The sequence below is a fragment of the Podarcis muralis genome, chromosome 13 (genome assembly GCF_964188315.1).
Source record: "Podarcis muralis chromosome 13, rPodMur119.hap1.1, whole genome shotgun sequence".
NCBI classification, from domain to species: domain Eukaryota; kingdom Metazoa; phylum Chordata; class Lepidosauria; order Squamata; family Lacertidae; genus Podarcis; species Podarcis muralis.
In genome coordinates this window covers 13,289,000-13,316,863 of record NC_135667.1, presented here as the reverse complement: position 1 = coordinate 13,316,863, position 27,864 = coordinate 13,289,000, and the positions used below count along the sequence as shown (strand labels likewise).

Below are 27,864 nucleotides of genomic sequence, written 5' to 3'. Positions count from 1 at the left end.
GCACTGATTTAGACCAAGCCTTTGCCCAAATAATCCCACAAAAATAAAGAATATGTTTCATTCACAATATTAAAATAGTAGCACAGTATGAACCCTGTTACCAGATAGGAATAAAATATTTAAGATGCTTTAATTGACTTTTTAGCTGAAATTTCTTGCACTGCGGGCGGTTGGACTAGATTATTTATTTATTTTATCTATTACCGGTAAGTTTATATACCTCCCTTCATCAAGCAATCCCAGGACAGTTCACAGAATAAAATAAAAGATAAAACACAATTAGATAATTAAACCGAAACAATCTTCTTCGGCGATCACTCGTAGCCGAGTAAGATTGTCTTCCATAAACACGGTTTTAACAATGAGGAGCCAGGTGTACATTCCTGGAGAGCCAATTCCACAAACAGGGAGCCACTACAGAAAAGGCCCATCCTTGTGTTGCCACCCTGTGGTGGACCTCACATGAAGGCGGCACGTGAAGACTTCCCTTCCCTTCCCTGAACCTAAGCTTCATCAATGAACCAAAGCTTTACACACAGAGAACCCAAGTTGAAAAACAGGAGCAGAGTTTGGGCACAGGCTTTGCTCAGATTCTATATGTTGGCAATCTTATCAGTAAACAAGCTAGCAAGCTGCAATGAGTCAGACCTAGCTCAGTATTTTTTATACTCACTTAATAGTGGCTCCCCAGGGCAGGAGTCCCAAATTGAATAAGATATGGGGGGGGGGTAGGTAAGGCCCGCCCGACATAATCACATGGCACGGTGCACGCACAGCATCTGAATGGCAATGCCCATAAACTTTGGGGGGCACATTTGCCCATCAAATATTTTGTTGTGGGAGCCGAAGACCCCTCAGCCCTTAGGAGTTGACTCCTATGCTCCAGGGCTTCAGCCGGGGTGTTCAGCCCTTTCCAGAGATGCCCTACCACTAACCTATGACCCTTCCCATGGGTTTATTTCTGAATATGATTTGGCCAAGAATGGATCAAACGCATCCATTCTTAAGGAAATCAGCCCTGAGTGCTCACTGGAAGGACAGATCGTGAAGCTGAGGCTCCAGTACTTTGGCCACCTCATGAGAAGAGAAGACTCCCTGGAGAAGACACTGATGCTGGGAAAGATGGAGGGCACAAGGAGAAGGGGGCGACAGAGGATGAGATGGTTGGATAGTGTTTTCGAGGTTACCAGCATGAGTTTGACCAAACTGCGGGAGGTAGTGGAGGACAGAGGTGCCTGGCGTGCTCTGGTCCATGGGGTCACGAAGAGTCGGACACGACTAAACAACAACAAATGATTTGGCCACATGGCACACCACCAAACTTTCTTAATAGTTTGTGAGTTCCTCCTTAGGTTCTTTTACTCTAAGTCAGGGGTCAGCAAACTTTTTCAGCAGGGGGCCGGTCCACTGTCCCTCAGACCTTGTGGGGGGCCAGACTATATTTTTTTAAAAAAATAATGAACGAATTCCTATGCCCCACAAATAACCCAGAGATGCATTTTAAATAAAAGGACACATTCTACTCATGTAAAAACACATAGTAGATGAAGACTGATGGACATTTGTTGGGGACTGAAACCGGGAAAGGGAGGTGGAGTTTGGGAATCCAAAGGGTACATAACTATAATTTGTTCTGTTTTTATTGTGTTTTGTTATTTGTATGAAAATTGGGAAATTCGTGGAAGGGAATTTGGGTCGACTTTAGAAAAAATGTTTTAAGAATGAGTATTGATGTATAAGTATTGATGTTTAAGTTTGGATAAGGCAAAATTGGTTTTTTAAAATGAACTAAATTAAATGAAAATAAGGTTAGCAAAAATAAATTGAGGAAATGGATGAAAGAGAAAAAGCAAAATAATAATATGTTAAATTAAATTATTAAGTTAAAGTTGAGAAATAAGTAATAAGGATTTGCTGAACTAATAATTTGAATTGGAATACAGGAAGGGAAAGTGTGAGGAGGTCTGAGAAATAAGTTAAAAGAAATAAGCAATTGAAATTCTATGTGTTTTTAATTGTTTTTAAGTTTTGTATTTTTGTATGTTTGTTATTTTTTTTGTTTACTTTTGTTTTTGTTTCATTATAGAAAATGCTAATAAATATTCATTAAAAAAAACCACGCTGATTCCTGGACCATCTGCGGGCTGGATTTAGAAGGCAATTGGGCTGGATCCGGCCCCCGGGCCTTAGTTTGCCTACCTATTCTCTAAGTGTTCCACAACCTTAACCATAGTAATACACAAAGGATTGTAATCAGTGACTTTTCTATTTCCTTTAGTTAGTGATCTTGTTTTATTTGTGGTGCATGTTTTGCTGCTTGTATTTTAAAATTTATCTCAATATAGAAATCCATTTTTAATAAAAAAAAATAAAAAGAATGAGAAGCACCTTCCAATAACCCAATTTGGAGGGTTTGGGATGTTATCAAACTAAGATATTATAAATTATAAGGCCTTCAGCAATCTCTGAGGAGCTCTTGCTTTGAAGAAAAACAGAATTACCCTCGATAGGGCAATTCCCAAGAGTGCTTCCTTTCTTCAATTAAAACCTATGCAAATCTTTTCAAATAATGCTCTGAGCTTAGCATGGTACCCACAACTAAGATTTTCAGACACACCCTGCAGTGCAGTCCTTTATTTCTCAGTTACCAAAGCCAGTTCTGAGCAGGTGCAATGACAAAATTAAATATCCATGGACTCTAAATACTGAGACTTTATCTGCATCAGGTCTTTGGATGGTAGGATCAGCTTTCTGTGTGCTGTTGAGTTGAACGCTTTGTTGTCTTGGAGGACAATTTTTTTCTTGACCCAGATTCAAGTTGCTGTCATCTACTTGCCTGAAAGTTGCTATACATTCTTCAGAGATCCTCGATGTGAAGAGGTACTGAGACATTTCAAACACAGCAGTAGATGAAAAAGGGTTCCAAAGGAATAGATTTCTAAGGACTGATGTCAACCCACCCTGCCACCTCACCTATTGGCATAGAAACTTCTTTAACCCTCCCTTTCTCCACCCAGCACAGTAGTTCTACCTTACTGGTATTCTTCTTCTGCAAATTAACAGATACCAGTCCTTATCTCAGAAAAAGCTTAATGCTGAGGACAACTCATGCCACATCAACAGAGACTTCATCCATTCCAAACATTAGATCAACATTTTAACACTTGATAATTCGAGGCTAGCTTCCAGGCAGTTTTCTATGTGATCCAGATGGAGCTGGCCAATGGGACCACGGTGCAGGAATTCATTCTGCTGGGCTTCCAAGTTGGACCACAGGGGCGCCTGCTCCTTCTCATCTTCTTCACAGCAGTCTACACCCTCACATTGGCTGAGAACTTCATCATCATCATGATAGTGGTTCATGATGCTCGCCTGGCTCGCCTGCCCATGTACATCTTGCTGAGCAACTTCTCCTGGCTGGAGATGTGTTATGTGACGTCCACTGCACCACGGATGCTCTTTGACTTGTCCTTCCCAGGTGGGGTCATCTCCTTCCATGCTTGCTTCCTCCAATTTTACATCTATTTCTCTCTTGGTACTTCTGAATGCCTGTTCCTGTCAGCCATGGCCTTGGACCGGTTTTTGGCCATCTGCCACCCACTGCGCTACCCACAAATTATGTCTCCAGATTTCTGCTATGTCCTGGTGGCTGCATGTTGGATTTTGGGCTTCCTGTGCTACATTGTACCAGTGTTTTTGATCTCCAGGTTGTCCTTCTGTGGCTCCAATATACTTGATCACTTTGTGTGCGACTCTGACCAACTCTTAGCAGTGGCCTGTCCACCCCTGGGGTACCTCCCTCTCTTCTGCTTCATTGTCACCTCTTGTGTGATTATGGTCACCTTCCTTTTCATTGTGGTCTCCTATGCATGTGTAGTATTCACCCTGGCAAAAAGATCCAAGGAGAGCACTGGCATCAAGGGTTTTTCTACAGTGTCTTCCCACCTAGCAGTGGTGGCATTCTTTTATGGATCTGTGGCGGCTCTGTATATAGGGCACAGTGGAGAGAGTCACAGTGACAACACGAAAGTGATGACTCTGTTTTATGCTTCTCTGGTTCCTATGCTCAACCCCCTCATCTATTGTCTCAGGAATAATCAGGTGAAAGAAGCATTGTTCCAGTTGTTGAGAACAAAGAGGGTGATGTAGGAAAGTGGAGGGGAAAGGGATGTACCGTATTTTATCTGGAATAAAAGTGGGAGGGAGGGTGACTTGCCAAGGAGCAAGGAATTGTTTTGGGATCAGATAGGCAATAAAGGATATACCAAGTGTGTACTTCAACATGTTTTATTGGTAGGTGAGAATATGAAGCAGAAAGCACAGAAAAGCAGATATAACATATCACCCTTTCAGATGCTGGGAGATCATCTCCTGTGCAGTGAAGTACAAAACTCCTGAGAGTGAAGTTACATCCTCTCAAGTCCTTCCTATTCTCAAGGTCTGTCTGACAACTTCACTCAGCTTTATATACAGTTTTCATGTCTTAAGATGAAGCTACCTAATCTTCTACCTTAATGGCTGCTAAGTGCAGAGCCAATGTGTGACTTTAAAGGACTGGCTCATAGCCAAGGAGAAAGCTCAATTTCCTGTGCTAACCCTATACACTTAAGGTAACTGGCAGCTGTTCAGTGCTATAATTCAGTGGCCAGGAAGGAAAACTCACCACTGCTCTTCCTGGTCTTAACCAGAAACCCAGCAGCCCTTAATCATGAGCTAATACATTTCTATACCCTATTAACTCCTTAAAGGATACAGCCTAGAAGGATTTTAATATTAGTCACTAAGCAGCTTCATGCCCCTATATTGGTTCTACATAAGGCATCAAAGAAATAACTTGTTGGAAGCAATCCACCTCCTCATGATATCACTGTCCTTCTTTGAGTTTCCAGTACGGTGGAGCCAGCTCTGTTTTCTTTCGCTTTGATTATTCATTTAGCTTCCATCACTGCTGAATACATTTTTGTTCCAGCAGACTTTCGTAGATGAATAAATGAGTCTTTACCATTAGTTAGGCTCCTCATCCTGTTTTAAATGTATTTGTTGTACTTCTGTTTTTAATGTCTTTTAACTCTCTTTAAATCACATTGAGATGGTGGTTTGAAAGACAAGTAACATATTAATTGTATTTATACGAATAGCAACAACAATTTTATGGTCTTGCCTATAGGAAATCTACATTATGGATTTGTTGAAGTGTTGTGGCTCAGTGGAAGAGTATTGACTGTGTACAGAAGGTTCCGGGTCCAATCAAAGGCATCTCCAGGCAATTGAGACAGACACTTGCCTGAAATCCAGGAGAGCTACTGCCAAACAATGTAAACAGAACTTTGTTAGGTAGAAGAATGACCTGACTCAGTATAAGGCAGCTGCCTATGTTTCTATTGCTGCTGTTGTGTAAATGAGGTGGGAGTTGGATAATTTGTCTGTTGATTTATGCTGCATTTTACTTCATTTGTTGTATCCTGTCCTGAGAACTTTGGCCGAAGGGCCATATAAATAAAACAATGAAATTAAGAGTAATTCCCAGAGTTTGTTTATTCCACTTTTCTTTTTGTGAGTTGTTAATTTCCCAAGCCCTTCACTATTGAGTCCCTGGGCATCTCTCAGGGTGGGGTGGTTTGCTCCTGGGATTTTTGGATCTGTCTATTTAGTCTGCATTCTATCACTATGCTTAGAGGTGAGTTAAAGGAATCACGTGCCTAGGCCAAGGATAGGCGGAAGAGGGGACAAGGGTTGCCACCCTTGTGATGGTGCCGGTGATTGAAGGTATATGGGGGCTGGGGCAAGAGGGGACTAGTTATATCAAAAACCTAGTCCCTTCTTCTTTACCACTATATCTCAGAATGTGGGGATGCTGGTCAGCTGACCCCCTAGTGAAGTATTGTTGCTTAATACCAAGTCTGCCCAGAAGGAAATATCTATCCAAAATTTGATCATGGATGAGGGAGGTAACTTGGCCTCTACAACTGAGACCTGGTGGCCCTCTGCTACTCCAGCAGTGTCCACTCTTGTACTCAATGCAGCACCAACCACCTGATATCATACATAGCAATTCCATCTCCCTCACTATGAGAGTAATTTACACAGTGTCTGGGTTTGAGGGATTGTTTGCATTTGTGTTGGGCCAGAGAGGCAGAATGAGAGTGTTATTTGTCTTCCATTCACTCCACAGTACTATAACCTTCCTAACTGTGCTGGCAGGGTGGTCTTAGATGCCGTGTTGGATAACCCAATCACAGTATTGTTGAGGGACTTCAATATCCTTCTGAGGCTGCCTCAAATGTGCAGTCTCATGACTTCATGGCTGTTTCAGAACTTCTCTGGTCCAACACATGCTGCTGCACAAATCCTTGATATTGTATTTGCCACAAAGTGGGGTTGGGGGACATATTCCCTGCTGAGCTTTGGGCTGAAAATGTCTACTTTGTGCTGTAGGAGTGGATCGATTCCTGAATTCTTTGAAGGACTTTTCATATGACATGGCTGGTGCTCCTATTGGGGCTCCTTTCACACTGTAGCTTGGTGACATGGATCAAACCATGGACCCTATAGCTCCTGAGTGCCCTCATCATTGCTATGGAGTGGAGCAAGTTGATCTCTTTGGTACTCTAGTGAGCTGATTACACATGAGATGAAACAGGAGGATTGACAGCCACAGTGCAGGTAGCATACATCTCAGCCTATATCTGACCGAACATGTATGAAGTCGCATTACTGTGCCTTTCACATGGAAGTGACATTGGCAAAGAAAGTATTTGTCCACCACTACTTGTTTCCACAAGTCTTGTTGTTTGTTAAGGGTGCTAGGAATTATAGCTCTGGGAAGTGTTAATTATAGTTCCCAGATTCTGTGGAGGAACCCATGATTATTAAATTTCCACAGAAGCTCTTTAAATGTATGGTAGGGTGGAACTCAGAGTTCCCAGGGAGAGATCATTCTTTCCGGCAGCCCCTGTCTTGTAGAATTCCCTCCCCACAGAGCTGCATCACTATACAGCATTTGGTGAATGCTGAAGAGACACCTACTTAACCTGGTTTCACTAGACTCTCCCTTTTGCTTTGATTCCAATTTGGTTTAACTGTGTATACAATGTTAAATGGTTGTAAGCCACCCTGGGATTGGCTGGTGAATGCAGGATAATAAATTTGATGATGATGATGATGATGATGATGATGATGATATACTGAACCAGACCTTTGGTTCACCTAGCTCGGTATTCTCAAAAGTACTTAACAGGGGCTCTTCAGAGCTTCTGCCAAGGGTCTTCAGCCCTGTCTGAAGATGCCAGGGACTGAACCTGGGACCCTTTGCATTCAGGCATGTACTCTACCTCTGAGCCTTGCCCCTTCACCTAAAAAACCTCCAAAACAGTTGTTTTCATACTATGATCTGGCTACATAACTTACACAACCAAGCATCCTCAATAGTTTGCAAATTCCTCCTTAGACTGTTTTACTCTAAGTGTCCCTCAGGTTTCCACACAATTCTCTAAGGAGTCTAATCGGTGACTTTTCTATTTCCCTTAACCAGTGGTTTTGTTTTATTTGTTTTTGTGTTCAACCTTTTTGCTGTCTGTATTTTAAGCTTTATTTAAAAATAGAAATCCATTTTTACTTCAGAAAAAAAAGAAAAAGAGAGCAAATACCAGTAGTTCCCAATTCATCCAATGTGGAGGATTCAGCACGTAAGTAAACAAAGCTACTATACATTACAAATTCTTCAGAAATCCCCAAGGAGACCTTGTTTTGAAGGGAAACAGAATTAGCCTTGATAGGCAAGTTCCCAAGAGTCCTTCCTTTCTTGAATGAAAACTTCAGCAAACCTTTAAAATAAATGCAGTCTTTTCTTTCTCAACTACCAAAGCCAGCCCTGAGCTAAAGGATGAAGTATCTGAGCACCATGAATACTGGGACTTTATCTGCACCAGGTCTTTGGTTTGTTGGAGGAGGTTTCTGTGTGCTATTAAGGTACAGAAACATTGGGTTATTCCCAAACCAAGAAGGGGTGTGGTGGGAATTTTAGAAGGCTAGGTTTTTTAAGATGCAACCTGTGACAATTCCAGTACTTTTGATGCTTCAGAGGACAAAGACAGCTGAAACAAATTCATATTGTTATATTCTACTTGCTTAACATACCATAAACAATGTTTGGGCAGAAGGAAGGCTTGGAGATTTTTGGTCAGTTTCACGTTGACCATCAGTGAGTGTTGATTACTAGGAGGTTTGTAATGAATACTGGACCTGACTACTGATTCAGAAAGTTATTTATATTCTCAAGCAAAACTGCATTCTCAGGAGTGCCTGAAAGCCACTGTATAATTGTCCAGAAATCCTCAATGTGAACTTTGCCTGCTATATTTAAAGCATATTAGTAGATTAAAAAGGAATCTAAAGGAAAAAAGGATTCTAAAGTCAGCCCACCCCGCCACCTCAATGTTTAAAGCATATTAGTAGATTAAAAAAGGATTTTAAATGAATACATCACTCAGAACTGAAGTCAGCCCACCGCTGCCACCTCAATTATTGGTAAACAAAATTGGTTAACTTTCCCTTCCTCCACCCAGCACAAAGGCTTTCTCCATTCCAAACATTAGATAACCTTAGTTTACCACTGAAAATGCAAGACTAGCCTCCAGGAGGTTTTCTGTGTAATCCAGATGGAGCTGGTCAATGGGACCACGGTGCAGGAATTCATTCTGGTGGGCTTCCAAGTTGGACCACAGGGACGCCTGCTCCTTCTTATCTTCTTATCAGCAGTCTACACCCTCACGTTGGCTGAGAACTTCATCATCATCATGATAGTGGTTCATGATGCTCGCCTGGCTCACCTGCCCATGTACATCTTGCTGAGCAACTTCTCCTGGCTGGAGATGTGTTATGTCACTTCCACGGCACCACGGATGCTCTTTGACTTGTCCTTCCCAGGTGGGGTCATCTCCTTCCATGCTTGCTTCCTCCAGTTCTACATCTATTTCTCCCTTGGTACTTCTGAATGCCTGTTCCTTTCAGCCATGGCCTTGGACCGTTTTTTGGCCATCTGCCACCCACTGCGCTACCCACAAATTATGACCCCAGATTTCTGCTATGTCCTGGTGGCTGCATGTTGGATTTTCGGTTTCCTGTGCTACATTGCACCAGTGTTTTTGATCTCCAGGTTGTCCTTCTGTGGCTCCAATATACTTGATCACTTTGTGTGTGACTCTGGTCAACTCCTTTCTGTGGCCTGTCCTCCACTTGGGCACCTCCCCCTCTTCTGCTTCCTTGTCAGCTCTTCTGTGATTCTGGTTACTTTCCTGTTCATTGTGGTCTCCTATGTATGTGTAGTATTCACCCTGCTGAAAACATCTAATGAGAGCACTGGTATCAAGGGTTTTTCTACAGTGTCTTCCCACCTAGCAGTGGTGACACTCTTTTATGGATCTGTGGCAGCTATGTATATAGGGCACAGTGGAGAGAGTCACAGTGACAACGCTAAAGTGATGGCTCTCTTCTATACTACTTTTGCTCCTATGCTCAACCCCCTCATCTACTGTCTCAGGAATGATCAGGTGAAGGAAGCATTGTTCCGGTTGTTGAGAACAAAGAGGGTGATGTAGGAAAGTGGAGGGGGAAGGGAGGTATTTTAGCTGGAATAAAAGCCAAAGGTAGGAGGGTGGGCTTATTTGTTGTTTTGTGTTTTTAACTTCTTTTAATTATCTCATGCTTACAATGTTTTGAGACTGAGTATAGAATTCAATATATAAATTAACTGTAACAAGACGAAGAGCAATCATTTTGTGATCCATGTTATTTTATTACTACTACTTTGTTTGGGGGAAGGGTTCTAGCTTTTGCATGCAAATGGATTATGCCTTAGTCCCTGGCATCTCTATGTAGCTGGGAGAGACGCTTGCCTGAAATCCTGGAGAGCTGCTGCCAGTCAATGTATTACATGGACCAATGATCTGACTTAGTCTAAGGCAGCTTTAAATGTTCCTATTGCTGCTACTGTGTAATTGAGGTGGGAGTTGGGTAAATTTATTATTGATTTATGCTGGGGTGGGTAGAAGGACTAATCACTGCTATGCTGGTGGAGGGCAGAGTGCCATCTCCCTTGAAGGAAATGGCAATGCATCTCTTTCTTAAGCAAATCCTGGATCCACCATTATCACTTGAGTCCCAGGTACCACCAGCAGCTAGAAGTGCCTATCTACCGCTCCATCTAGTTAACCAGGTATGGGGCCCTTTGGGACAGAAATGACTTGGTCATGATACTCCGTGCTCTGGTAATTTCTAAACTGGATTACAGCAACAAAGCACTAAAGTAGGGCTGCCTTTGAAGACTTTGCAACTTCAGCTGGTTCAAAATCCAGTTGCCTTTAGAACTCATATGACTCTAAAACATTCTTGGATGTTAATATCAGTAGATGGGGCCCTCATTTGGGGGGAAAAATCCCATGAGTCCTCCTTTTTTGAATTAAAACTTTAGCAAACCTTTAAAATATAATGAAACCTCCTGGCACCAATGACTCTGCATCAGGTCATTGGTTGGCTGGAACAGCTTTCTGTGAGCCCTTGAGATACAGAAATATTGGGTCATTCCCAAACCAAGAGGGTATGAGGTAGAAGTTTTAGAGGGCTAGGTGATGGACCACACCTTACATATCAATATCAGCGTTTGCAAGGCTGTTATCCTTAAAATTAACACATTTTTGGTATTTGACATGTAGGCAATTGGCTTTCCTCAACCCAACTCCTCTCCAATATGCTGGAGAGTGACAAATGATAGGCAACTACCTAAACATGTGATGGCAATGCCCAGAAGTTTAAAAAATGGAAGAAAGATTTTGCAGAAATCTCAAAAACAGTAAAACAAGAATTATAAATTGCTCCTACCCTGGTCTTGCTGAACTTATTTGAATATAGTAATAAAGAACTGAAGGGGAAGGAAAAGCTCAACATTAGAAAAAAATAAGTACATAAATCTTCAACATTGCTAATGTAAAGTTTGGCTAATGCCTGTATTGGAAAGACTGTCACAGACTTCAAGTAATAAAAGGTCAAAGAAAACTGGACAAGTTTTGGGTAGGCCAACATTCAGTTATTGGTCTTTTTAAAGGGCAAACAGAATTGATTGAAAAAGGGATGCATGAATTGAGAAAAATGAAATGTGGATCAAATGGATGGGGTTGTTTGTTTTGATGATAGGTTATAGAAAGTAATGAATGTTGTAAATGAAAGACTAATTTTATATATTATAGTAGATTGAATATTATGTTAAATAAGGTACTCTTAGTTCTATGTGTATGTTACATTGTATTTTAAATAAATGTAATCTGAATCCTGGAATACTATTCATGGGGGTAATATATATTTACTTTTGTAATAAAGTTTGATATTTAATATCAAAGTGGGGCAGGGAAAAAAATAAAACAATGAAAATTAGAATAAATAGAATGCTTTTCAGTGGTGTTTATGCCACTTTTTATTTTGTTGACTGCTTTTTCCCCAAGTCCTTCATTAGCAATTCTCTGGGAATCAGTGTGAATCTCCCTGGGTGAAAGAGTGAGGGAAGTGTTTGCAACAGTCTGCAGACCACAGTTTGGAAACACTTGCTATATGGTCCCTGGTACTCTCTGTAGGCCACACTCATCTTTAGCCACAACCCTTACCTTACCCCTGCTCAACAACAACCACAACACGGCAGCTTCCAAAAGAATATTAAAAACACAATAAAATATCAAACATTAAAAACTTCCCTAAACAGGGCTGCCTTCAGATGTCTTCTGAAAGTCAGATAGTTGTTTATTTCCTTGACATCTGATGGAAGGGAGTTCCACAGGGTAGACGCCGTGACTAAGAAGGCCCTCTGCCTGGTTCCCTGTAACCTCACTTCTAACTGGAAGGGAACTGCCAGAAGGCCCTTGGAGATGGACTTCAGTGTCCAAGCTGAATGATGGGGGTGAAGACGCTCCTTCAGGGATACTGGGCTGAGGCCGTTTAGGACTTTGAATTGTGCCCGGAAACAAACTGGGAGCCAATGTAGGTCTTTCAGCACCTGTGTTATATGGTCTCATACCCTTCTTGAATATTTTTGTCTGGTTAGAATGTATCCTTGGATTGCCAGCACAAGGGCATAACAGCCGTAATAGGGGAAGGGAGGGCCAAAAGAATGAACACAGGAGACTGCTATTTGGTTGAACTGGGTCAGAACTTTATTGGTTATGGGAAATAATAGGTTTGGTAAAGGCATTGGGCATGTATCCAGCATCAAGGAGCCCACCTGATAGGAACCTGGTGGAGTCAACCTTGCACTGGGACGTCACCCCCAATATAGACTAGATCAGTGTTTCCCAACCTTGTGCCTCCAGCTGTTTTTGGACTACAATCCCCATCATCCCTTGCCACTGGTCTTGCTAGTCAGGGATGATGGGAGTTGTAGTTCAAAAACAGCTGGAGGCACAAGGTTGGGAAACACTGGACTAGATGTCACAACCTTGCACAGGCTGCCATTGGGAAAGTTGTATTGGCCCATCGGTCCCCCAGTGGACCCCCAGACAGAAACAACCCTCCTGGATAAAAAGGTAAGAGCAAAGGACCCCCTAGACAGTTAAGTGCAGTCAAAGGCGACTATGGGGTTGCAGCATTCATCTCGCTTTCAGACTAAGGGAGCTCGTGTTTGTCCACCAGACAGCTTTCTGGCTCATGTAGCCAGCATGACTAAACCACTTCTGGCACAACAGAATACCGTGATGGAAACCAGAGCACATGGAAACGCCATTAACTTTCCCACCGCAGTGGTACCTATTTGTCTACTTGCACTGGCGTGCTTTTGAACTGCTAGGTTGGCAGGAGCTGGGACAGAGCAACGGGAGCTTACCCCGTCACAGGGATTCGAACTGCTGACCTTCTGATTGGCAAGCCCAAGAGGATCAGTGGTTTAGACTACGGTGCCACCCGCATCCCTTTCTAATGGGATACCCATGTGACTAAGGATCCAGCCCAATGCCTTATCCAACAAAGTTGTGGAGGTTGCTGAGATACGCAAAAGTGTACAAGCCAGCCAATTTACTTGCAGGAGAAAATTCTTCCCTGGCCCTGAATACGGCAACCAAGTAAACAAGGGCTGTAGGCGACATGCCTGCCTGCCTTCATTTGTAAAGTAAAAGGTAAAGGTACCCCTGTCCGTACGGGCCAGTCTTGACAGACTCTAGGGTTGTGCGCCCATCTCACTTAAGAGGCCGAGGGCCAGCGCTGCCCGGAGACACTTCCGGGTCACGTGGCCAGCGTGACAAAGCTGCATCTGGCGAGCCAGCGCAGCACACGGAAACGCCGTTTACCTTCCCGCCAGCAAGCGGTCCCTATTTATCTACTTGCACCCGAGGGTGCTTTCAAACTGCTAGGTTGGCAGGCGCTGGGACCAAGCAACGGGAGCGCACCCCGCCACGGGGATTCGAACCGCCAACCTTTCGATCGGCAAGCCCTAGGCGCTGAGGCTTTTACCCACAGCGCCACCTGCGTCCCACATACCAGAAAGATATGGATGTCTCGTACACCCCAGGTAGTGTGGTTGCTGACCTTGAGCCAGACATCCTGGAAAGTGAAGTCAAATGGGCCTTAGAAAGCACTGCAAATAACAAGGCCAGTGGAAGTGATAGTATTCCAGCTGAACTATTTAAAATTTTAAAAGATGATGCTGTTAAGGTGCTACACTCAATATGCCAGCAAATTTGGAAAACTCAGCAGTGGCCAGAAGATTGGAGAAGATCAGTCTACATCCCAATCCCAAAGAAGGGCAGTGCCAAAGAATGCTCCAACTACCGCACAATTGCACTCATTTCACACGCTAGCAAGGTTATGCTTAAAATTCTACAAGGAAGGCTCAAGCAGTATGTGGATCGAGAACTCCCAGAAGTGCAAGCTGGATTTAGAAGAGGCAGAGGAACCAGAGACCAAATTGCAAACATGCGCTGGATTATGGAGAAAGCTAGAGAGTTCCAGAAAGACATCTACTTCTGCTTCATTGACTATGCAAAAGCCTTTGACTGTGTCGACCACAGCAAACTATGGCAAGTTCTTAAAGAAATGGGAGTGCCTGATCACCTCATCTGTCTCCTGAGAAATCTCTATGTGGGACAAGAAGCTACAGTTAGAACTGGATATGGAACAACTGATTGGTTCAAAATTGGGAAAGGAGTACGACAAGGCTGTATTTTGTCTAACTGCTTATTTAATTTATATGCAGAATACATCATGCGAAAGGCTGGGCTGGATGAATCCCAAGCTGGAATTAAGATTGCCGGAAGAAATATCAACAACCTCAGATATGCAGATGACACAACCTTGATGGCAGAAAGTGAGGAGGAATTAAAGAACCTTTTAATGAGGGTGAAAAAGGAGAGCGCAAAATATGGTCTGAAGCTCAACATCAAAAAAACGAAGATCATGGCCACTGGTCCCATCACCTCCTGGCAAATAGAAGGGGAAGAAATGGAGGCAGTGAGAGATTTTACTTTCTTGGGCTCCATGATCACTGCAGATGGTGACAGCAGCCACGAAATTAAAAGATGCCTGCTTCTTGGGAGAAGGGCAATGACAGGCCTAGACAGCATCTTGAGAAGTAGAGACGTCACCTTGCCAACAAAGGTCCGTATAGTTAAAGCCATGGTTTTCCCAGTAGTGATGTATGGAAGTGAGAGCTGGACCATAAAGAAGGCTGATCGCCGAAGAATTGATGCTTTTGAATTATGGTGCTGGAGAAGACTCTTGAGAGTCCCATGGACTGCAAGAAGATCAAACGCATCCATTCTTAAGGAAATCAGCCCTGAGTGCTCACTGGAAGGACAGATCGTGAAGCTGAGGCTCCAGTACTTTGGCCACCTCATGAGAAGAGAAGACTCCCTGGAGAAGACACTGATGCTGGGAAAGATGGAGGGCACAAGGAGAAGGGGGTGACAGAGGATGAGATGGTTGGATAGTGTTTTCGAGGTTGCCAGCATGAGTTTGACCAAACTGTGGGAGGTAGTGGAGGACAGAGGTGCCTGGCGTGCTCTGGTCCATGGGGTCACGAAGAGTCGGACACGACTAAACGACTAAACAACAACAACAACAATATAGAACAAAGAAGAAACAGAGAGAAGAATCCATGCAACATAGTTAGGAGAGGGGGGAATAAGGTGGAATTGCATCTCCCAGAGATGCTTTATTGAGAAATAGCTTAGTTCCTTAGAGAGATCTTCCCAAGGGTTGTGTCAGTCAGTGATTAAAAATAGAGCCAGAACTATTCAGTGGCATTGAAGCTTTGGTCTGCCTGCATGCCCAAGGACATGTATCTTGAAGCTTTCTTTCACCAAAGCATTATGTCTTTACATCCTTTGCTCCATCAATGCTGTAGATGAGTGTCAATAGTGTTCAGAGAGCAGCATTCCTCCCACAAGGCTCCGACACCAGACTTAGGGTAAGCCTTTTGCTGGATGGAGGAAACATACTGCGACCTACGGAAGTTCAGATATGGGGCCTATTACCAAGATAATGGAAAGCTGGGTGGGAAGAAAGCTGATCCCTTTGTTTCCTTCAAAGGCACCAGGATTACCCCATTCTTAGTTGGCAGGGAAAGCTCTGCCTTATGCCCCCTTTTAGATATCCCTAAGGATTTAAGGGCAGCAGATAGGAATGGGTGAAAAATTCAATTCAATGTACATTAAAAGGAGAACTTTTAATGAACCAAATTTTGCAGTTCAATCTGGACAAGTAATGTGTAGAAAAATACATATACCAGGGTAAAGTGCATATAAAATGCATATATTAGTGGAAATAAGATGCAAACATGTATTATATTGGGGGAAATTGCTTTGCCAAAATGTGCATGCTAAGAAACAATTGATAGAAAGTATATATTAGGAAATATTAGCACTAAAATGCCAGTGAATTTTCACAAAGACTTAGAAATAATAATCACAAACTGATGTGGAAAATGTGGAAAACTGAATGTAAGTTTGAAAAAAAAAGAAACAGAGAGAAACCAAAATTGACAGTTTATCCCATCTATATTTTAAGAAATACAGTTAATATCTAGTTCCCATTGAAACACATCCCACATCAAAGGAGAATCTCTCTCAGAAATCTGATAAGAAATAGATGAGTATTTTGTAAATTCATTCTTGGGAGTTAGACTTTTGATATAATTTAGAGTCAATCTGAAAAATAGTTGCTTCTGAGGAGTAATCACATAAGATCTGTACCACAAGTAGGTGGAGAAGGAACACCACACTGTGCTACCTGGTGACATGCCTGCTTAAGCCTTTGTCTTTCAGGGGAAACCAAAAGGGTACACAAACTTTTAACACCTCCATACAGTATGTGACAATTCTTCTGTTGTGTGTTTCCAGATGGAGATAGCCAATGGAACCACAGTCCAAGAATTCATTTTGCTGGGATTTAGAGTTGAGTCGCAGAAACAATTTTTGCTCTTTGTGTTTTTCACCGTTCTCTACATGCTCACTTTGGCTGAGAATATCACCATTATCACAGTGGTCTTCCTAGATAACCACTTGGCCCAGCTTCCCATGTACATCCTGCTCAGCAACTTTTCCTGGATGGAGATGTGCTATGTATCTACCACTGTGCCCCGTATGCTCTTTGACCTGGCATCCCATCATGGGGTAATTTCTTTCCATGAGTGCTTCCTTCAGTTCTACTTCTTCTTCTCATTTGGCTGCACAGAAACTTTCTTCCTCTCAGCCATGGCTTTGGATCGGTATTTGGCCATCTGCCATCCTTTGCGCTACCCACAACTTATGTCCCGGAATTCGTGTTATGCCCTGGTGGGTTCATGTTGGACTGGAGGCTTCCTGGGCTACATCATTCCAGTTATTTTAATCTCAAAGTTGTCCTTCTGTGGTCCTAATGTTATTGACCATTTTATGTGTGATCTTGGTCCAATTCTATCCTTGGCCTGCCCTCCTCTTGGGAACATTTCTATTGTCTGCAAAATTTTCATCAATACTCTGTTTTTAAGCAACATCTTCTTTGTTGTGCTATCCTATGCCTTTGTGATTCTTAATCTGATAAACACATCTAGCGAAGGCAGTCGAAGGAAGGCCTTCTCCACCATATCTTTTCATATAATGGTGGCAACACTTTTCTATGGCACTGTAGGAGCGATGTATTGTATTCCAGGTGGAGAAAGTCAGTCAGAGGTTGTGAAGGCAGTGACTGTCTTCTACACAGCTATTACACCCTTCCTTAACCCTCTAATCTACTGTCTGAGGAACAATCAGGTGAAAGAGGCTATGGGCAGGTTGTGGAGGAGAAAGGTAATAAGGTGACGTGTTGAGACAAAAGTAGGACAAAACAAGTCTTTCAGAACTGTCTCTCCAAACTTAAGTATTTAGAGTTGAGTAAGACAGACACATCTTCTCCCCCATATTTTATATTTTCCAGTCAAGATTCAAGCCAGGAAACACCCCAGGGTTGCCTAGAATAAATTCATCTGAGACTAGAAATCAAAATTAATTTTTATTTTACAAAGACTTGTCAACAAGGCCACAAGAAACTCCATTTCCCCTTTAGGAACCAGAGTGCTAGGCCTAAAACACTTGAGGTAACTATCAGAGTTAATTTTTTTCCCTAAAGCTAAAATAGATCTAAGATTGATGCCAGTATGAACTGATCTCCAAATTATCTTTTTATATACCTGACATAAATGACAATTTATGGTATGGTTGTGAGCCAATTCTGTCCTTGGCAAATATCAGCAAAGCAGCAACATTTATCCATGCTGTCAGCACACCTCTTCTCAACCCACTGATCTTCCTTTCTGAGGTGAAATAGGCACTGGTAAGGTTGTTGAGGCAAGACTTCTGAGGAGAAAGATCACAATTAAGCTTAAAATGATCTGCTATGTAGCAGCAGTAGCAGGTACAGCCTGACCGTTGACTCTAGCTGTGCTGCAAGTTGCTGGTTCACTTAAAGGTGCTCAATCTCCTTCAGTAATCTCCTACTGTAACATCACTTTTTGGTTTCTCTGCAAAAGAGATATTTGAGTCAGAGGAATGCAGTGCTAAATCCTTCCTGTCCACAAGGTTCCTCTGATAGCAGTGCTTCTGCAGTTGCTCTGCTTCTTTCCTCCATTCCCAGGTGAATAGGAATCTCACTTCTGGTCTCTGGCAGCTTGGCAACCACATGGCACAATACAGTGCAAGATTTAGGAAGGTATGAGCAGTCTCCCCCCAAAAGGGCACGGAGCTGAGGGGGCACAAAATTGAGAAGATCCATTTGGGAGCTCCAAGTTTTGGCCTTGGATGGGGCACTATATTACAAAAAAAATTCCAAAGTCTGTCCCTGCATGACAAAGAAGTTCACTTGACCTCTCTTTGAGGACTAAAATACAAGGCCTAACACTCAAGCTAAAATAATTTTCTACGTGTAATAAAAATGGATGTTCTAATATCATTAAATATGAGAGTCTTAGCTTAGCAATATTCTACTATTCTGCAATTTCAAGAACATTATCTTAATTATCTTTTTATTTCTTTGGAAGGTTTGGGCCTCTTGACTGTTGATTTTTGTTTGTTCCTTGCTTGTTTCTAAAGATGTAAACTTTCCTTTCACTGCATGGCTATGGAGACTGGCTGTAACATTGTGCTTGCCATCACACACATTTTTCAAGGTAGCACCAAAGTAGCAAAAGGCAGCAAGTTCGGTCCACTGAAAGAAGGATTTTCCAACAGCTAGCCATTATTCAGTATCATCACTACAGTAAGAGAGGAAAACAAAGCCCAAGGTCTATGAGTGCATTCATTACTACATTATAGTTCAGCATTGAGTTTCCTGGGCTGTTTGTGATAGGGTGAGGATATCTTTATCCTATGCAAAGGAGTTCAAACCTTGGGAAATATGAATTGGGAACAGCTTAAAGTTTGAAGCTGGTTTGAGAAACAATGCATCAAACTGCAGTATTTTATAACGAAATACAGAATACTATTTTGTATACAGTGGTACCTAGGGTTACATAAGCTTCAGGTTAAAGACGCTTCAGGTTACAGACTCCGCTAACCCAGAAATAGTACCTTGGGTTAAGAACTTTGCTTCATGATCAGAACAGGAAACGTGCTCCGGCGGCGGCGCAGCAGCAGGAGGCCCCATTAGCTAAAGCGGTGCTTCAGGTTAAGAACAGTTTCAGGTTAAGAACGGACCTCCAGAACGAATTAAGTTCTTAACCCGAGGTACCAATGTATTGAATTTTGTGATTTGGCTCAATGCCATTCCTGGGTTTAATAGCATGCCTTTCTCTTTCTATCTCTCTGTCTCTCTCAGTGTGTGTTTGTGGCAGGGCACTTGAAAGAATTCAGTGCATTACCAATGTAATGTTGTGTGAACATGTAAAAAAAACCAAGCAGTGGAAAGGTGGTGAGTGCACAGTGTGAACAAAGCCTTTATTTGCTTCAAATTCAATTCCCAAGGGAATCGTCTGATATCCTTACTTGCAAACAAAACTGTTCCAGAATGAAGCATTGCTTATGGAAAGAGAGAACACACCACAACTTGAATTAGCAGCACAGCTTAATATAGAACAAAGAAAGAACACAGAGTAGAATCTATGCAACATAGTAAGGAGAGGAGAAATGGGGTGGCATTGTGTCTCCCAAGAGATGCTACTGTGTGTTGCCAGATAGCTTAGTTCCTGAGAGAGGTGCTCCCAAGGGTTGAGCCAGTCAGTGATTAAAGCTGCAGCCAGAAATAATGAGTGGCTTGAAGCATTGGTGTGCCTGAATTCACACAGAGATATTTGGACTCTTTCTGATTCCAAACCCACGTTATGGTCATTTATGTCATTCACTCCTGCAATTCCGAATGTGTGTGACAATATAAAACAAGGAGAGGAGCATACTTCCTTACCAAATTCTGAGAGAGGACTTGGGGAGTGCATTTCTGACAAATGGTGAAAACAAACTGCTAGCTATAAATGAAGATAAACTGGATTTCTGATGGAAGCACAAGATACCTGGGAGGGAACTTGCATCAGAGGTGGAATGCCAACCCAAGAAGGAGGTACAGTGGTATCTCAGGTTAAGTACTTAATTTGTTCTGGAGGTCTGTTCTTAACCTGAAACTGTACTTAACCTGAAGCACCACTTTAGCTAATGGGGCCTTCCGCTGCTGCTGCGCCGCTGGAGCACGATTTCTGTTCTGTTCCTGAAGCAAAGTTCTTAACCTGAGGTACTATTTCTGGGTTAGCGGAGTCTGTAACCTGAAGCGTCTGTAACCTGAAGCATATGTAACCCGAGGTACCACTGTAGTTCCTAATCCTGTAGAATTACATGGGGCAACCAACACTCTATGCCACATTTCGGCTCCTCAAGGACCATCATTCAACATTACGTGCCCAGGACAACAGCAGGGTCAAACAAATATACAACAAATATATGAGATGTTCTGAAGCCTGTTGTAGTTTAATTAATGGTATGTGTGGGTGTGTATAATATTTTGACACACATTATTTTGATCAAAATCAATTTAAAAACATAATCTGAAATTTAATTTTCTAAATATTCCTGTTGTTTTCAGTTAACCCAGCACAAGTAAAAAGTTAGATGCTGAAACCCTAAGATAATTATAAGGGAAAGGAATTGGAGATTAAATGCATTTACATCTAATCAAATTTGATGAATTAAAATTAATGTATATTTTAGGAGCTATTTTGTTATCATAGGGCTGGCCTTACAATTCAGCAAAGTGACAAAGGCTATTTCAGGTGGCAGAATATTTTTTTGTTAGCCCAATTGTGTTTTGCTAGCCCCAAAATGGAAAACTAGCGAGGTCCCGACCAAAGAAGAGTGGCAACTTAAGTTGACAGAATATGCGCAGCTTGCAGATATAGAATAAGAGAACAAGAAGAATATATGTTTAGAGAAGACTGGAAAACATTTATTGAAGATATGGAAATAACTGTGTACAGCTGAAAATGCTGGCAGCATTAAGATAAATTCAAAAGTGTAAATAAGTTATGATGCATGTAATAATGGAATACTGAATGGTATAGTTTCTGTAAAATATGCAGGGATATGTGATATGTAAAATGAGCCATGGAAAAAGAAGAAGGGAAGTCATTGATATCTTAAGGATGTAAAAATGAGTACTTTAAATTGTAGAAGAGAAAACTTAATAAAAAATTATATACAAAATCAAAGTGTTGATCCTAGCATAGTGGGGAGGGGGATTTGATGTTCTTCAAACAGTAAAATGTCTCAGAGCATCAATGTCCCATCCCTTAACATATTTCACTCATAACCAGATTTAGATAAAGTATTTATCAGTCTCGTTCCTCTCACACCCACCCACACAAACCCCACCACACCCACATTAAAAAAATACTATATACAGTGGTACCTCAGGTTACAGACGCTGCAGGTTACGGACTCCATTAACCGAGAAATAGTACCTCGGGTTAAGAACTTTGCTTCAGGATGAGAACAGAAATTGCATGGTGGCAGTGGCAATGGGAGGCCCCATTAGCTAAAGTGGTACCTCAGGTTAAGGACAGTTTCAGGTTAAGAACGGACCTCCAGAACGAATTAAGTTCCTAACCCAAGGTACCACTGTATTGAATTTTGTGATTTGGCTCAATGCCATTTCTGGGCTTAGTAGCCTGCCTCTCTCTCTCTCTCTCTCTCTCTCTCTCTCTCTCTCTCTCTCTTTCTTTCTTTCTTTCTTTTTCTCTGTCTCTCTCAGTGTGTGTTTGTGGCAGGGCAGTTGAAAGAATGGAGAGCATGTGGGGACAAGCTGTTCATGGCAAAGTTGCTAGAACTTTTCTGAATTATATTTCCCTATGCAATTCTGCTTTAAGTCCATTTGCTCCTATTCCATTTAAAATTTATAGCTAATCAGAAAAAATAATGGCTTCTGAACACTGTTCAGTTGTGATCTGATACACAGGGTGCAAGGAAGGAAAAGCCATACTGCACTCCCTAAATTTCATAGCTTTTTACCCTTTGTATGTTGGTGGAAACAGGCAGACAGGCTCATGTTATGTGAAGAAACCGATACCTCTCTGAAGGTGTGTGATACTGCTTCTGTTATGTGATTCCAGATGGAGATAGTCAATGGTACCACAGTACAGGAATTCATCTTGCTGGGATTTGGAGTTGAGAAGGAGAAACGATTAGTGCTCCTCATTGTTTTTACCATCCTCTATATCGTCACTTTAGTTGAGAACATCACCATTATCACAGTGGTTTTCTTCGATGCTCACTTAGCCCAGCTTCCCATGTACATCTTGCTGAGCAACTTCTCCTGGCTGGAGATATGCTACGTGACCACCACTGTTCCCCATATGCTCTTTGACCTGGTGTCTCCTCCTGGGCTCATCTCCTTCCATGCCTGCATCCTCCAGTTCTACTTCTTATTCTCACTTGGCAGCACTGAATTCTTCTTCCTCTCAGCCATGGCTTTGGACCGATACTTGGCCATCTGCCATCCACTACGCTACCCACAAATTATGTCCCCAAATTCCTGCTATTCCCTGGTGGCCTCTTGTTGGGTCCTTGGCTTTCTGGCCTATATTGTCCCAGCTACTTTGATCTCCAAGCTAACCTTCTGCGGACCTAACATCATTGACCATTTTGTGTGTGACCCTGTGCCAATTCTGTCCTTGGCCTGTCCTCCTCTTGGAAGTGTTCCCTTTATATGCCAGGTCATCATACATGTTTTGTTTTCAGTCAATGTATTGTTTGTTGTCTTATCATATGGCATAGTCATTTTTACCCTGATAAAGTCCTCTGACAAAGGTAGCCGTCAGAAGTCCTTCTCCACCGTATCTATGCACCTCTTAGTGGTGACCCTCTTTTATGGCACAGTGGGAGCTATGTATTTAATTCCACATGGAGAAAGCCAAGCAGGGGCCACAAAGGCAGCCACGCTCTTCTACACTGCTATTTCACCTTTTCTGAACCCGCTGATTTACTGTCTGAGGAATGATCAGGTGAGGGAGGCTCTGGGCAAGTTGCTAAGGAGAATGTCACGACTGCTGATGACAAAGGGCATGGCATAAAAATTGCTGGTAGGAGGGGGAAATAAAGTTAAAACAAAGCAACATGCCCATTTGAAGAAATCATAGAATCATGAAGTTGGAAGGGACCCTGAGAGCCATTTTGACCAACCTCAGATCAAGTTAATTTATCCGAAGACATACAAGCGGGGTACACATCCCTCTTTTAAGTTAAATCAATCAACATAGTAGGGTAAGTAGAACATCTCTTCTCAAATCGCTTAAGCCCTTTAAGGGTTTTGATGGTGTTACAGGAAGTCCCTCTGTTAATGTTCCTACTCTGAAAGGATGAAGTGTAGGTGTGTAGGAGTGTGTGAAGAAATAGCAGTGGCAGAGAGAGATGCAGAAAGGTCCATCATGAAGGAAAGTGTAGGCTGAATGGGCCTTGGGGTTGGAGGGTGTCTCTCTCAGGGTTTCTGCTGCGTGGGAGGAATGTGTGCCCTGCTTGCCTCAACTTATTCTTCACTTGCATATATGGAAATAAAACAAATATTCCCAAAATAGCACAAATGTCTGATTTGCTCTCCTCCATACAAAACTGATTCTGGTTAAGGTGTTTCTGGAATGAATAATTGCTTATGGAAAGGGGGACCACACCACAATTGTAGATTTATTGTATTCCGGGTGGAGGAAGTCAGTCAGAGGTTGTGAAGGCAGTGACTGTCTTCTACACAGCTATTACACCCTTCCTTAACTCTCCAATCTACTGTCTGAGGAACAATCATGTGAAAGAGGCTATGGGCAGGTTGCACGAAAGAAAGGTAATAATATGTGTTGAGATAAAATAGGACAAAACAAGCCTTTCAGAACTCTCTCCAAACTTAAATATTTCGAGTTAAGTAAGACAGACACATCTCCTCCCTCATATTTTATACTGTCCAGTCAAGATTCAATCCAGGAAACACCTCAGGGTTGCCTTCAATCAATCTATCTGAGACTAGAAATCAAAATTAATTTTTAATTTATATAGTCTTGTCAACAAGACCATAAGAAACTCCATTTCCCATTTAGGAACCGGAATGCTAGGCCTAAAACACTTGAAGTAACCATCAGAGTTAAAATTATTTCCTAAAGGTTTTTGTGTGCTCCATCAAATGAAATATATACACACTAAAAATAATTAGATTTGAACCTTAAATACCATTTGTTTTTACATTTCCAATGATATTCAACTTACGTGTGTACATGTCGAATATGTTTATATGTCTGTGTATTTGACGATGAATTAAAATTCTTAATTGCTTAGTGCAAACTTTCACCTTCCTTTGTTGCAATATTCTACTATTCTGCAATTTCAAGAACGTTATCTTAATTATCTTTTTATTCCTTTGGAAGGTTTGGGCCTCTTGACTGTGGATTTTTGTTTGTTCCTTGCTTGTTTCTAAAGATGTAAACTTTCCTTTCACTGCATGGCTATGGAGACTGGCTGTAACATTGTGCTTGCCATCACACACATTTTTCAAGGTAGCACCAAAGTAGCAAAAGGCAGCAAGTTCGGTCCACTGAAAGGAGAAGGATTTTCCAACAGCTAGCCATTATTCAGTATCATCACTGCAGTAAGAGAGGAAAACAAAACCCAAGGTCTATGAGTGCATTCATTACCAAATTATAGTTCAGCACTGAGTTTCTTGGGCTGTTTGTGCACAACGCTTTCTCCCTTAAATATTCACATCAGCATGGCTTCATTAGTGTCACATTTGTTTCTGTTTGTGTATGCACTAGGGGGCATTGATAGGGTGGGGATGTCTTTATCCTACACAAAGGAGTTTAAATCTTGGTTAAGATGAATTGGGAACAGCTTAAGGGTTTGAAGCTGGTTTGAGAAACAATGCATCCATCTGCAGTATTTTATAACTAAGTACAGAAGTCATGGTGGTCACATGACCTGGAACCTGTACGCTGGCTCCCTCGGCCAATAAAGCAAGATGAGCGCCACAACCCCAGAGTCGGCCCCGACTGGACCTAATGGTCAGGGGTCCCTTTACCTTTTTTACAGAATACTATTTTGTTGTGTGAACATGTAAAAAAACCAAGCGGTGGAAAGGTGGTGAGTGGACAGTAAATGGGAATGTGAACAAAGCCTCTATTTGCTTCAAATTCAATTCCGAAGGGTAGGATAATTCCTAATGTCAATCTTTTAGACAGCAGCACGTCAGGGAAAAGGGCTGTAGAAGATGAAGAAGAAGAGGAGGAGGAGGAGGAAGAAGAAGAGTTTGGATTTGATATCCGGCTTCATCACTACCCAAAGGAGTCTCAAAGCGGCTAACATTCTCCTTTCCCTTCCTCCCCCACAACAAACACTCTGTGAGGTGAGTGGGGCTGAGAGACTTCAGAGAAGTGTGACTAGCCCAAGGTCACCCAGCAGCTGCATGTGGAGGAGCGGAGATGCGAACCCGGTTCACCAGATTACAAATCTACCGCTCTTAACCACTACACCACACTGGCTCTCTGAAGCAAAGACTGTTCCCTAATTTGTCTTGGTGTAGGGAACGTTTATACAACAGTAACCCTGTGGTTGTTTGCAAACTGTCAGCTACAGTTGCAGGGGTAGATAGATCAAGAATCTCTGGACTGGTGGAAAAACTAAACACATCATGCAGTATTGCTAAAGAATCTGTCTAGCCAGTCTTTTGTCAGGCAGATTGCTTGGTAACTGATATAGGAGGGCCAAGTTGATGCATACTCAATAGGTCTCAGATCTTGCAAAAAGACTGTTTATCCCACTGGGAGGGAGGATGAGAGGTAGGGGTGCTGAATTTTGGGGTTGCACAGGGCACTACTGAAATTTGAGAACCCAAGGTGAGGTAGCAGAAGGGAAAGACAACTAGTCAGCCCAAAGTCTGGATCTTTCAGAGCCACAACATTTTCTTCAAGGGAGGGGGGGTGCTTTAAACCCATTCTTGTGGTAAGCAGGACACCAGGGGAATGTACTCTGGCCATGCTTTGTATTTGTTTTGTTTTCTGCTCTTGGTGGAACCATGTTCATTGTATTATGTCAATACATAATTTGCTGGTTGTAAAGATCACACTCCATTATAACCATAAGGAAGGGCAGACAGTGCTGACTAAAACAAGAGGGAGGAATCTGAAGCCCATGGGCAAAATGTGGTCCTCTGGGTCGTTCTATCTGATTCTTGGTACTCTATGAATGCCATGCGCCCTACTCTGTTATAGGTCACACCACTTCTCCAAAGGGCATGCCCTTCACCAGGCCTTCTTCATACCCTCCCTGCCTGGCTTGGCTGTCCCCTTGAACTCTTATCATCTGTCTATGTTTCCTGGATGGAAGATAGGGAAGGGTGTGTAGTGAATTTGTGGCTTGGTAGAAATGAGTGTCCTGCTTGCCTCGACTTATTCTCCACTTCTATATATGGAAATAAAACAAGTAAAAACAACAACATATCTGATGTCTGATATCATTACTTGCAAACAAAACTGTCATGGAATGAACATTTGCTTATGGAAAGAGAGACCACACCACAACTTGAATTAGCAGCACAGCTTAATATAGGACAAAGAAAGAACACAGAGTAGAATCTATGCAACATAGTAAGGAGAGGAGAAATGGGGTGGCATTGTGTCTCCCAAGAGATGCTACTGTGTGTTGCCAGATAGCTTAGTTCCTGAGAGAGGTGTTCCCAAGGGTTGAGCCAGTCAGTGATTAAAACTGCAGCCAGAAATAATTAGTGGCATTGAATCATTGGTATGCCTGAATTTACAGTGATATTTGGACTCTTTCTGATTCCAAATCCACGTTATGGTCATTTATGTCATTCACTCCTGCAATTCCGAATGTGTGTGACAATATAAAACAAGGAGAGGAGCATACTTCCTTACCAAATTCTGAGAGAGGACTTGGGGAGAGCATTTCTGATGAATGGTGAAAACAAACCGCTAGCTATTAAGGGAGATAAACTGGATTTCTGATGGAAGCACAGGAAACCTGGGTGGGAACTTGCATCAGAGGTGGAATGCCAACCCAAGAAGGAGGTAGTTCCTAATACTATAGATTATATGGGGCAACCAGCACACTATGCCAAATTGCGGCTCCACAAGGACCATCATTCAACATTAAGTGCCCAGGAAAACAGCAGCATCAAAAAAATATACAACAAATATCTGAGGTGTTCTGAAGCCTGTTGTAGTTTAATTAATTGTGTGTGTGTGTGTGTGTGTGTGTTTGTTTGTTTGTTTGTGCGTGTGCGTGTGCGTGTGCGTGTAATATTTTGACATACATTATTTTGATGAAAATTAATTTTAAAACATAATCTGTAATTTAATTTTCTAAATATTCCTGTTGTTTTCAGTTAACACAGCATAAGTAAAAAGTTAGATGCTGAAACCCTCAGATAATTATAAGGGAAAGGAATTTGAGATTAAATGCATTTACATCTAATTAAATTTGATGAAATCGTATTAATGTATATTTTAGGAGCTATTTTGTTATCATAGGGCTGGCCCTACAGTTGAGCAAAGCGACAAAGGCTATTTCAGGTGGCAGATTTTATTTTTTGTTAGCGCAATTGTGTTTTGTTAGCCCCAAAATGGAAAACAAGCAAGGTCCCGAATTATGTTTCCCCATAGCTGTCTGCTTTTAAGTGCATTTGCTCTTATTCCATTTTAAATTTATAGCTAATCAGAAAACATTATTGCTTCTGAACACTGTTCACTTGTGATCTGCTACACACGGTGCAAGGAAGGAAAGGCCCTACTGCACTCCCTAAATTTCATAGCTGTTTGGAAATGTTCCCTTTATATCTTGGTGGAAACAGGCAGACAGGCTCATGTTATGTGAAGAAACCGATACTTCTCTGAAGGTGTATGATACTGCTTCTGTT

General features: G+C 42.1%; 3 protein-coding genes and 1 pseudogene across 3 annotated transcripts; all 4 read left to right on the top strand.

The window, feature by feature from the left end:
* The first annotated feature begins 3,210 nt into the window (after window positions 1-3,210).
* LOC114581634 (olfactory receptor 11G2-like) lies at window positions 3,211-4,149 on the top strand. Its single transcript, XM_028702008.2, has one exon. The coding sequence runs from the start codon at window positions 3,211-3,213 to the stop codon at window positions 4,147-4,149; it is 939 nt and encodes a 312-aa protein (XP_028557841.2).
* A 4,508-nt stretch (window positions 4,150-8,657) lies between these two features.
* LOC114581590 (olfactory receptor 11G2-like) lies at window positions 8,658-9,596 on the top strand. The gene has a single exon (XM_028701905.2). It carries the CDS (start codon window positions 8,658-8,660, stop codon window positions 9,594-9,596), a length of 939 nt encoding a protein of 312 aa, XP_028557738.2.
* Window positions 9,597-16,355: 6,759 nt separating this feature from the next.
* On the top strand, window positions 16,356-17,372 carry LOC114583314 (olfactory receptor 11G2-like; annotated as a pseudogene).
* A 4,685-nt stretch (window positions 17,373-22,057) lies between these two features.
* LOC114581539 (olfactory receptor 11G2-like) lies at window positions 22,058-23,029 on the top strand. Its single transcript, XM_028701762.2, has one exon. It carries the CDS (start codon window positions 22,070-22,072, stop codon window positions 23,027-23,029), a length of 960 nt encoding a protein of 319 aa, XP_028557595.2. The 5' UTR covers window positions 22,058-22,069.
* The last annotated feature ends 4,835 nt before the right edge of the window (window positions 23,030-27,864 follow it).

Bases quoted from the DNA above. Each gene is read 5' to 3' on its own strand.
- LOC114581634 (XM_028702008.2), top strand. From the start codon at position 3,211: ATGGAGCTGGCCAATGGGACCACGGTGCAGGAATTCATTCTGCTGGGC.
- LOC114581590 (XM_028701905.2), top strand. From the start codon at position 8,658: ATGGAGCTGGTCAATGGGACCACGGTGCAGGAATTCATTCTGGTGGGC.
- LOC114581539 (XM_028701762.2), top strand. From the start codon at position 22,070: ATGGAGATAGTCAATGGTACCACAGTACAGGAATTCATCTTGCTGGGA.